Below are 12513 nucleotides of genomic sequence, written 5' to 3' on the forward strand. Positions count from 1 at the left end.
ACTAATTTATAAGTAATTACTGTTCTATTACTGATATATAATAAAGCTCTGTTTAGATTTTGAATCTGTAATTTCATGACTTGCATAGCACACAACATAGGGGGTAGTGTGTAATTTGGGATGAAACCTCTGTGTCTTCTTCCTTCTTTGTAGTGTTTTGATGCCTCTCTTTAATAGATACCATCGCCCCCATACAGGGCTAGCATACTCATGCAAGCGCTTTTGTCTCTGTGTGGATGGAAATCTTTTCAAAAACTGATGGACTGAAATCTGTTTTTTTTTTTTTTAATATCTGGAGACGGGGCCCTAGTTGGGGCTGGGTAGTGGGGAGGGAGGATGTAGAGGCCATATGATGTCTGTGCAGCTCCTGGATCATGAAACACAGAAGGGTCATGTTCACAATGAGGGCAGGGTTACAAGGACAGAGGCTTTAAACTTTTAGACAGGGTTACTTTAACAGTCACACACACACACACACACACCAGCGGAAATAGAGTAGAGCTCTGATGCAAGATATATAGAAGACATGTTAAAAAAGGAGGGCACACTGGTTTAGCCTGGACAGGTAACCGGTTAACCAAAGGAGTGTACTGTACTTCCAGTATTCTCAACTTCTCTTCCTTTTGCTTCGTCTTGAGAACTTTCTAATCTTCAAACAATGACTCAGTGACAATCAATCATTACCAAATGCATTTGTGAAAACCCTAAATAATGTATTGTACTCCATTACAGATATGAATAATTCAAATGTGATGCTTACTTAGGAGGACACAGGTAGCCTCTCCTAATATTAAGTAAGCCCCCTTACACACACACACACACATAAACTTGGTTTTTCACTGATTTATGCTTTATAATAGCTGAATGCCAGACATCCCACCTCTCACGGAAGTTGTGGGAGTCTCCCTGACGCCTGCAGTTTATACACATTATCCCAGAAATCGATTTTTTGGAGCAAGCAAAATAGAGAGGGTTTGTGTGTGTGTGTGAGAGTAGATGAGTGAGACAGTGAGTGACAAACATGCAGTTTATTACATGTAGAAATAAACAAGTACAAATGATATATGTAAATTTTATATATTTGACATATGTAAGTACAGGGAAACCCAATTTGGAAGGTGTCATTTAGGCACTGCTGTGTTTAATGCTCTGTTCTTTAGTCTGTCTTTAGCAGTCATAGGGTCATACAGTGTCAGAAACCACATAAGCAAGTCTATTAGAGATTCCGCACACATCCACACAGTTTGAGGTGAGTGTGCGCCATGTTAACAGACACAGGATGCTAATATGCATTGATTAGCTACATTAGCCTCGTAGCTTCAGCCTAAAGCTAAGAAGCAAACTTCAGGTAACAAATATTCACTACATTTTGGGAATGGGAGAAACAGTGGCATAGGCATGTGCATTTCTTGCTCCTGAGCTCCCCCTACAGTTGGCAAGTGTCATTCACGCTTTACACATAGTGTTGCTTTAATGAACTGATTGCAGTGGCTCAATTGAGCCTCCCCATTTTAATGACACTAATTTAATATTATGATGACAAAGCTGGACAGAAATTAATATGCCATTGCAGGATGTCAGCTACATCATTCATATCCGCTTACGCGCGTGTAAATGTCATTTGTGACATGTACGCCTGAGTCAACATCATCAGCATCTGAACTTCAGACTAACGTGTAAAATAAATGTCTTCCATGTGGCGGGGCTAAATTTAAGCGGCAGGCACAGTAGAATCCCGGCTGTTCTGCTAACCATTCCAACACTCGTATCAGTAGCACTTATACATGTAGGGCTGAACAGAACATAGACTAAACCACAGAACACTGGCCTTTTCAAAAGATGCATTTATACTGAGCACACATGTCATTTGCACTTCGATTTCTGTCACAGTGACTAATGAACACTCAGTCTGTCCCTCTGAGCCTCCAGTTCCTTCGCTCGTCACTATTCTCCAGTGGCTAATTCATCACTGACCGACTATAGAAGAGATTTACAAGAGTTTCTTCTCTTCTACCCCAAATACACTTGCTTATCTGGTTTTTGACACTCTCTGTTATGTAGAAACATGGACTAAAGTATGGACACAATCCAGGCCTTGAGATGGGTAGCTATGCTAACATAGTTTAGTCTATGTTTATAGATAGCCATGAGTGTCAGAAACCACATCTATTAGATATTAAAGTTTTGGATATGGAGCCATATTCCTAGTCACACACCTTAACAACCCTAAAATAAGTGATGCTTCACTGACTTTAATAGGTAGAGTAGCATCGCTGTTGTTGCTACTCTAGGCTCGGCATGTTGTGAATTGCAGTATGTAAATTTGGTAAGGCTTGCAAGAACTTTGCTCGCAAGAAGATTAAGCTCGCAAGAACTTTGTAACGCTGCGTAATCTGAATCATTATTGTGTAACATTCGGAAATATTACTCTACTGTTTCAGTCCACATGCTTCTTTCACTTCCAATGACAGTTCATTCAGAAAAAGAAGTCTTTTAGCTGCTTCAGTTATGCTTCCAGGCTGTAGGGGGAGCCCAGGAACACAAAAATGGCAATTTTCTATGGTGTTGCTTTAATGGGACATATATTTCCAAGTAAAACAGGGCATTGGAGCGGGAAATCATTATGGGTGGGACATGATTTTATCCATCAAAAAAGCTGGTGTTTCAAAACAAACATGGAGTTGGAGATGAATGCTAATCTGCAGTAAACCAAGGAGGAGTACTTGCCTCCTGCCCCTACACTGGCAGTTTTGTTCAGTTTTGTTCAGATAAAGTAGTCATGAACCAATGAATTATGCTTAATTTGATCAAGTATGTGATCTTACAATATAAAAAAGTTCAATTTTAATATCAGGCTGACCTTAAAACACACGTCAAACTCCTAGACAGCCACAACGCATTTGAGCATGTGTTTTAGGGCTTCAACACTACTACTTATTTTTCATGAGCTGAATTTTCATGAATCAGCCGCTCTGAGGCAGGAAAACCACTAAATGCCCTTTAGAACATTCGCCACAGTGCCAGTGTGTAAGAAGAGGTGCATAAACTGATCCCAGATCTGCACATGCTTAGTTTCAAAGCTCTGTGGCCTTATGTGCTGTGTAAGTCATACGGGTTTTATCTGTGTGTGGTTTTGGCTCAAGTTAGCCGTGGTGGAGTGTAGGAGACATGCTGCAGCAGCAGAGATACTGCCCATGTGTGTGTGTGTGTGTTTGATCACAGTGGGTAAATTGGAGATGGGTGGTATCTAAATAAAAACGCACGCAAGCCTACGCCTCCCACAGTTTCAGCGGCACAGCATTCTCCACAAATCTCCCAGTAAATACACACACACACTGTGCATTGGTGTGTATGTGTTTTTCCGGGAGAAGTGGGGGCATTTTTCCTTGTGGAGAGCTGTTAAATGTCCCCACAGCCACTAAGTGTTCAAACTGATGGGCAGGCAGCGGTTTGGACCCCACAGAGGGTTATATACACACATGTACACACACATACACAGTGTTCATACAAACACTTGGTGTGGTAGCCAATATAAGACAGGTGCGCAGGTGTCTTTATAGCTCTTGTAATAACAATGAAAGTAATAAATCTGATAGGGATCAATTAATATTACACAAATGACATCACTTGTGTCTGTGAGTGTGTATATTACTGTATTTTACAGTGTTATTTGAAGTGTAGGCGGTAGGAAACCTCTCCAAATGGCCTGTAGGTGTTTCTGTAATCCAGCCTGTCTGTTTTCATTGCACTTTTATGAATTTGACAAGAGGTAGTCCAGTTATCACCTCGCAAAGCTTCTCTAAACAAAAACAAACGCCCCCACAGCTAGAGGTGGACGCTAACTAGGTCCATTTACTCCGTTCCAAGTTTGATGGACTCTTCAGAGTGTTTTCAAATGCTAACGCTTTACTTTCACTTCAGTCTGTCTGTGAGGAAATTCATCTACTCAGCTACTAATTCCTTTTCTGGGTTTAATGCCCTTCTACTGTGTTGATTCAGCTCCTGGACTACTTTACTGTTGCTCACACCTCTCCCTTTGGGGCTGCAGAGTTTGATTTTATACCAAAAAGAGAAGAATGGTGCTGATGGATGTTTCAACGACTAAGAAGCTCTTCAGTTCTAGAAGCTACTTAGATCTTTTTTAATCATTGGGACTACGAAATCTAGCATTATAATATAACACGTCTTAGTATGTGGTTACAAATGCAGTAAAATGAATAAAATGCAGATATGCAGAAAAATCCTTTAGACATGCTGTTCTTCTGCCATTCAATAAGCACATCAGTAAATGTCAGCATCAGACCTTTGCACAGTACTGTACAAATGACAGATACATTTTACAGAGAAATTTTAGCACTGGCAGATTAACCACAAAAATCTAGCATTGCCTCTTTCCACAGGCTATAAAAGATGTACTTTTGTTCTTGTTGGATGCACTGAGTTTTTTTCCAGAGTGAGTGTGCAAGCTCATTCAGAGCGAAATGTAGATCATTAGGTGCTTATTAATGTTTTTTTTATTATTTTAATCAGAAAAACACTGAAACACAAGAGATCTATGACAGATATTGCTTTTACTGTTTTGCTGTTTTACCTAGCTAATATATTGGTAAAATGTATACGAACATGAACATTGTTTAATCAGTGACGTTTTACACATGACTGTCAAATACAGTGTTTGGCGTGTGTTTCAGTAGTTTACAACGGAAACTTCTAGGCTAGACCTTATTTGAATATTTAGGCTAAAACTACATTATCATCCACATAACATCCCACTATATAATACCATTCCACTTTTAAACTGGACCACAGTGCGCAGGGTGATACCATGTACTGCTCTGATGTACAGATGGTTTCGATTAACTCTGAGGAGATGTTCATTTTTGTGTTTATAGACTAATGTCAATCATACCATGTTCTAGACCACATCTATATTATTCTGCCAAACAGATATGGGAATACGAGAGGCTTTTCTGGGCTTACAGAAGTGAAATTGGAGACAACCAAAGTACAGTGTTAATGTAGTTAGCTAGCAACATTCGCATAGCATCTCACATTGCAAACTAAACAAACACACATCAGCTACCAAACATGTCTAGGCTGATCGATTGTATTTTGGGTCAGTCATTTGTCACTGTCATTTGATATTTTGCCGAACTGTGGTCTATAAACATGGACTGAAGTACAGATTAGAGTTAAAAGAGAGAAGCTTAAAGCTTGATGTCTGATTCTAGCTGGTGTACATAAACTGTCTGTGATGGGTCTGGGTTAATCTCAGAGTTTATACTGCATCTCCGCTCACTGTGTATCAGTCCAGCAATGTAAAAACAGACGATTGTGAAGCTAATCAGACTGAACACACTGTCCAAACCAACCAGCATTCCTCTCTTTTTCCTCTGCTATACACACACACACACACACACATTTCCTCTGGTTTCATCCTGCAGACTATGCTAATATTATTACAGTCATGTGGGCACTGTAGAAATCATCACATTAATGATGGAACGAGGGTTTGGAGCAATCTTCACATACACACACACATAAACACACAGGCATACATTCTGTGGTCTACAATAAAACCAAACCCAGAGTGCGGTTAGAAGTATTTGTGGTTTTTAAATAAGCGGTTCCACCCTAATAACTTTACCACCCTCTCTTCTTTTCTAGGCTTTTGTTTTCATTAGCTTTTGACTGAATTACATTTTTTTAAAGGATTCTGTGGAAACCTGTGGCCAATTTAATTTCAGGTCTGCAGCAAAACGTCCACTTTCCGTTCAGCTCATGGAGATCAGCGCATTTACACTGAACAGAGCTGAACCCAATATTTAATCATTTAAAGTGGGAGGATTCAATCATTTTAAGTGCAGTAGCTCATGCATACTTGGCCTGAGATCTGTGCTTAGAATTAGCTCTAAAGGCACTGGAAGTCATCACACGGAGACAGTCGCCATAAACAAACTCCTCTACTCTTTAGTCCCAGATATATGAAGCTTGGCAGGAACACTGACTTAGCGCTAGATGTTTGAATGATGAATGTGTGTGAGCAAACTTTATTGGCAAAGATAGACCAGGAAAGTTCCTACTTACAATTTGTATGTGTGTGTTTTTTAAAACACTGCAGTCATCGCAGTGGGATGGATGCATTTAAGGTTATTAGAGCTCAACCCCATGGCCTGGTTCTAGCTATAACACGCCTGATTAAATTCACGGGATGTCTAAAGGAGAATTGCAGCAATTTTATCTAAATTCATTCTGATGAAGATGTAACAAGAGTCAGCAAAGTCAGTGGTTTGGTGTGAAACTCTCTGTTCTAAAAAAAAAAACTTACATATAGTTCACGATAGATTCAGTTCCTCCCTCACAGAAAGCTTTTACACCAAATGGCTATGAATACACAGTTTGATGCCTGAGACACTGCTCACTGCTTTACCATAATTGTAAGAAAACTGGGACTGAAACATATTTTTAATCAATTCAGGCAGAGCATGAAAAGCTCAATTAACCCAACAGTCCAACCTCCTAGTTCCCGTCTGATTCCCCTTTTTTGTATTTCTCTTTCTGCAGGTCCAGAGACCTTTAACTCCAAGTCCTTGGCCCTCCAGGCTCAGAAAAAGATTCTGAGCAAGATGGCCACCATGGCTGTGGCCAACCTGCTGACAGATGACACCAGCAGTGGTATCCTGGACGAGCTTTACAAAGCCAGCCGCGAGTTCACCAAGAGCAAGAAGGAAGCACACAAGATCATCAAGGACGTCATCAAAATTGCCCTGAAAGTGGGCATCCTCTACCGGAACCATCAGTTTGGGCCAGAGGAGCTGGAGACCGTGGAGCGCTTCAAAAAGAAGATGAACCAGGCTGCCATGACGGTGGTCAGTTTCTATGAGGTTGAATACACCTTTGACCGCTCAATCCTATCTGAGCTGCTCCTTGAGTGCAGGGACCTCCTCCATGAGCTGGTGGAGAACCACCTGACCACCCGATCCCACGGCCGTATCGATCACGTCTTCAACCACTTTGCAGATGTGGAGTTCCTCACTGAGCTCTACGGCACCTCCGAGGAATACAGACTCTCCCTAAGAAAGATTTGTGATGGGATAAACAAACTTCTGGATGAGGGTGTACTTTAGCCAGCATCTCATCTTCTTCCTCCTCTTCAACTTTCCCTCTTTTTCCTCTCCTTCTCTGCAAAAAATGGACCATGAAACATTGAATTAATTTGGTGAAGTGGCAAGAATCATTTACCCTAATGATTTTGAGGATGGGTCAAAAATGGTTGCTCAGAATCAAATATGTCAAATGCTCCTCAGACTTGGTAGGGACAGACTCAGTGATTCATCAGACTCAGCAGTGTCAACAGTTTCTCAAACTCAGTAGGGTTCATGATTCTTTAGATTCAGTGGGATCAACAGTTGTACAGGCTCAGTAGAATCAACAGTACCACAGATGCATTAGTGTCAACAACAGTCAACAGTTCCTCAGACTGAAAAGGGTTGGTGGTTGCTCAGACCCAGTAGGGTCAATGATTTTTCAGACTCAGTAGGGTTAAAGGATTCTCAGACTCAGACGGGCCAATAGCAATTCAGACTTGGTTAGATCAGTGGTCCCTCAGACTCAAAGAGACCAATAGTTTCTAAGACGTAATAAAGTAACAAAGTAAATGTCTCTTCAGACTCAGGACAGCCATTGGCTGCTCAGACTCTGGAGGAGGTGATTGCTCTTTCTTAGACTCTGTAGGGTTAATGGTTCTTTAGATTTAGCAGGGTTAATGGCTCCTCAGACCTAGATTTGTCAATGGCCATGGTCCATGTCTTAGCAGGTGATATCATCTTAAATGTAGGGCTGCACAGTTATCATGATGTTGGAACAAATGACAGTCTTTTATTGATAATTTTACTATTATTGATAATTACATTTAAGATGCTTTCACCAACATATTTTTGCAACATTCTTTCTCTCTATCTATCTTCCCTCTCTTCTCCTCTCTCGCTTCTGGTACTGGACTGTCCGTTTATTATTGTTATTATTATTATTCCTTTGTCCTATCTTTTCCTCGAAGGAGAGATGGGATATCACAATGCCTTGATGTGGTTGTATCCAAACCTCTATGTGTGTGTGGGTGTGTGTGTATGTGCGTGTGTGTACGTTTGGGAAAAAGCTCACTGTTGTGATCACCTATTTTCATCATGTGCACTGTACGACATTGCCCCCTACCTATTCCTCAACAATGGCACAGCACTGCAAACATGGCTGACGTAATATTGACGTAACACCCCAGAGTGGCTTTCTTTTCTGAGTGTGATTGTATGAGTGTGTGTGTGTGTGAGAGAGAGAGCACTGAAAATAAAACCTGTTTGAAAAGCCAATCCAGCATGACGAAGAGTTTCACTGATCTGATTGTTCCAGTCGCTTTGAGAGTTCATTGGAAATAAGGCCAATACCTTCCCCAAGGCCAAGAAGCGCAAGCCAAAAAGTGGAGTGCACTATATAGGCTTTAAATATACACTCTACACTGCCCACTTCATTAGACACTCCTCCCTTCTGTCTCTACTTGCTGGCCACTTTATTAGAAACCTACTTTACAGCTCCACTGTATAGCTGTACAGTTTGTGAACAGTTTTTTAGCCACCCTCTACCCATTTATTATTGTGGTAATCAACAACATTAGACCAAGTCAAGACTAAGACTTTGTAGTAGATCAAGAGCAGAGGTGTGTGAGACTGAGGCCGCAGAAAAAAATCCATGTTGTTTTGTGTTCATATAAAAAAACAAATCAAAAAAATTCATTAAAAAGCCTTTAAGCAAAACGTGACAATAGGGGAATCCCTTTCGGTGCTATACAGAACCATCTCCAAACGTTTTTCCACCAATGCAAAGAACCCTCTAACCAGCTGAAGAACACTCTAACCAGGGGTTTATTGAATTGCCATGGTTCTCTTTTAGCGTAGGTTCTCACTTAACGGTTGATCGAACATCAAACTAAACACTTAATAGAAAACCCTGTATCTCCCATCCTCCTCTAAACGTTTTTTCTAGTCTCTAATTCCAACAAAAAACCTCCGCTACATCCGCAGTGTGGTTACACTTTAAATAAAATGATTGACAGCCTTGGCTTCATTGCATGGAATAGCTGAGTTGTAGTGGAACTTACATGAGCTTTCAGTGCAACATTATACTTACTGGATAAACTAGGAATCCAAGGAGGAAACCACTCTGCTTAAACACTGTAAGCTCAATGAAGGTGCTCTGAGACATGCCTGGTCTGGGAGAAGTGAGCAGGTCTACCAAATGTGAAGGCAGGTCTGGCTTCATCTCTGGTCCCTACCACATATATATGGGGCTCAGCGGTTAGAGCGCCGGGATATCGATAACAGGGTTGTGGGTTCGATTCCCGGGCTCGGCAAGCTGCCACTGTTGGGCCCTTGAGCAAGGCCCTTTACCCTCTCTGCTCCCCGGGCGCTGGAGTTGGCTGCCCACCGCTCTGTGTGTGTGTGTGTGTGTGTGTGTGTACTCACTGCCCCTAACACATGTGTGTGTGTGAGTGTGTGTTCACTACCAGATGGGTTAAATGCGGAGGACACATTTCGCTGTACAGTGTACACTGTACAGTGACAAATACGTGCACCTTTATCCTTTACATAAACTCTGCAGAAGCCGATTTGACAACACGGCAGACCATTCTGGCTTCGTTTCTGTAGAACAAAAGGGAATGGAACCATGGCGTCCAAGTTTTCTGCAGTCACTGGTTTTAACACTAAGTTGCCTCTGGGGAAAGTAGAACCAGGATGATTTTGTTGAAATAAAAATGGGTTAACAATGTATTTTTTAGTTCCTAGAAATCACAGTGGAGCTACAAAGAAAGGGTTTCTGATGAAGTGGCCAGTATTTGTATAAGGATATTAGTTTTTCACACAAAATGCCTGTATTTCCTCAAGATATCACTTTTACACCAACACTGTGTTCCTCTGAAGCGTGTGCACGTGTTAAGTGTGTGTGTGACTTCACAAGCTCTGATATCGTAAGCCCAGGGTGTACCTGCACTATCTTTAATTAAACATTCTTTTTGAACTCACTTGAGTGTCCTTTGGTCATTTGAAATCGTTTTGATTGTGCTAATTAGCCAATTAGGTCAAGTACTGTATCATGCAGAGTTAGCGCAGTACTGGCAAATATAATTAGCAAGTGACTTTATGAGTTGCCCTCTTTGCAGGGCGTAAATCTATGTGACACATCAGATGAAGATCCGGGGGTGAATCTATAGTCATCTCTTAATCTCTGGATAATGCTTTCGTAGGGCATTTCTACCATCCATCAGACTGTACAGTTCCACCCTCAAATTCATTATTACACATAAATACTTTATTGATGCTTATTTTTCAGTGTATATAAATATTATATATATAAATTACTGTATACAGTGCGAAGACACACAATGCTTCTATAGTCACTGTAGAGAAGTACTGCCAATTAAATAGGACTCTCTGGAGCAAATAAACATGAACCTGTTGGCACCATGCCTAATGCCAAATGGGCTAGAGGAGTATGAAGCCCAGCAGTGAAACTGTGATCTCTGGAATGATGGATGGTGCTCCATCCAATACTTTTGGGATGGGTTTAGGAGTTGGGGATGAGGTGGGATGGTGATTACCTAAATATCTTGTCCACACTACTGAGCTTCTGTCTGAATGTCTTCAAATCTATGGGCAAAAACCTATATATCGGCAGCAGCACAGGCTTTGGAATGCAGCTTATACACCTGCCTGTTCAGCCAGTTTAGTCCCATCTATTCACGGGGCAGCCAATCAGAAAAGAGGAAATGTCATCTTAAAGGCAACAAAAGTAAGGGATAAAGTATATAGAGAGGTTGGAAATTGTCCTGTCAAAATGAATTTTGAACTTTTAGTACGTAATCAATGAAAATATCATATTCAACCTAATCTAATGGAGAAGAATCTTGGACCCTTGAATACATTTAGGAAATAAAGCATTTGGGCCTGGTGAAGTTCTGCTGTAAAATGAGTTCTGCAGGAAAAGGTACAAACCTTCGTCATTACTTCAGAACTACTGATGCATGAAATTGTTAAGGGATTATTCTGTGTCTGGAGGTGTGTTTAACTACCTAAACACAACACACTGAAATAGATATTGGTAGTTTTATGGCTTGCAAAAAATCCAGGGAGCCTTCATATCTTTACACTAGAGTACTTCAGAGTTTTTATATGTTGGTATTTAATCATCTCATACTGCTATTCATCAAATTTGAGGTTGGTTTAATGAGCCGAATGCATTACTTAAGTTTGGACCATGCCTTCAGCTTATGATGATTGGGAAGAACTCTAAGACTCTAAGACAGGAGAACTTAGAGTTTCATGTGGTAGGAAGCTAGTTTCTCCTCTGATATGTGAAGAGATTTACACTCTAAATATGAAAAATAACGGTTACACCGTTTAATTAGTTTGTTCTATGCTACAGTTACTATTCTATGCTGTAAGTAGCAAAACTAAACCCTCTGCTATCCTCCCCGATAACAGAGTTGAATCTGTGGGTTTGAAATATGCATCATAAACTCATTAATATTATCAAAATAAACATCAGGACTCATAAACATAATTTTAAACATAATTTAAAAGTCAAAACCCTGCTTGCTTTTTGAGATGCTAGTCAGCGAGACTGGCAATACCAGAATCGATATTACCATCAATCCCTCAAGTAGTTAATTTCAATTAAACAGTTCAAAAAAGACTGAAGCCATGATTGCAATGCATGCAATTGATGAATAGCCTGAATAGCCAACTACAATAAAAATATTCCAGAGATAACACAAATTTCTTCTATAAATTGACATAAAAAGTTACCTCTGACTCCCGACAGTGAAAACAAATGACTTAGCAAGCCAACATTAGCTGCCCGACTCTGTTCTAAAAGGTGCTGTTAATTAACACCAGTCCATTGCGTGGGTTGTAGCTGAGACACAGAAGATGGGCTAACCAAAAACTTCCCAGCACTTCAGATATAACCCAGCTATTTCTAAAGGGGCCATTCCCTGTTCTCACTTTAAAAAAGGACTAGTATTTAAAGGCCTTTTAGGATTAAGTTATTGTGGGCTCCCCAAGTGGGGCTAAGCTGTCAAAAGGCCAGAGCACACTACGCCGTTTTTAGCTCTAATTTGAACCCAGACAGTTTCCTGGTCAGGAGGTGAGTCGGAAGCTATTGTCACATGGATAATTTGGTAGTGTAAGAGCAGCAACAAGAGAACTCCTAAACCTTGCAATCAAGCTCTCAAGCTGATCATTGGCCCTCCAATATTTTCAAACATGTTTGATTTGTATGACTGAAACCAGTGTGAGATAAACTGCGTCACAATCCGTGAGGGTATGTGCTTTAGCCAACAGCTGTCTACTTATTACATAACTAATTTTTGAAGTTGAAATGGTTTGATATGGTCTGAATGGTCTGAAACGTGACTGGGAGCCCACAAATTGCAGTCTGCGCCCCTCACACACTACTTAAAAACCT

At 40.7% G+C, this 12513-nt stretch overlaps 1 protein-coding gene across 1 annotated transcript in view; it reads left to right on the forward strand.

Annotated features, from left to right (window-relative positions):
• Positions 1-10069, forward strand: part of tnfaip8l3 (tumor necrosis factor, alpha-induced protein 8-like 3) — a 43311-nt gene extending 33242 nt beyond the window's left edge. Inside the window, exon 2 of the mRNA XM_072695903.1 lies at positions 6565-10069. Coding sequence (XP_072552004.1) covers positions 6565-7127 — 563 coding nt within the window. The 3' untranslated portion in view covers positions 7128-10069. The remainder of the gene's footprint in view (positions 1-6564) is intronic.
• The last annotated feature ends 2444 nt before the right edge of the window (positions 10070-12513 follow it).

The sequence above is a fragment of the Salminus brasiliensis genome, chromosome 13 (assembly GCF_030463535.1).
Source record: "Salminus brasiliensis chromosome 13, fSalBra1.hap2, whole genome shotgun sequence".
NCBI classification, from domain to species: Eukaryota; Metazoa; Chordata; class Actinopteri; order Characiformes; family Bryconidae; genus Salminus; species Salminus brasiliensis.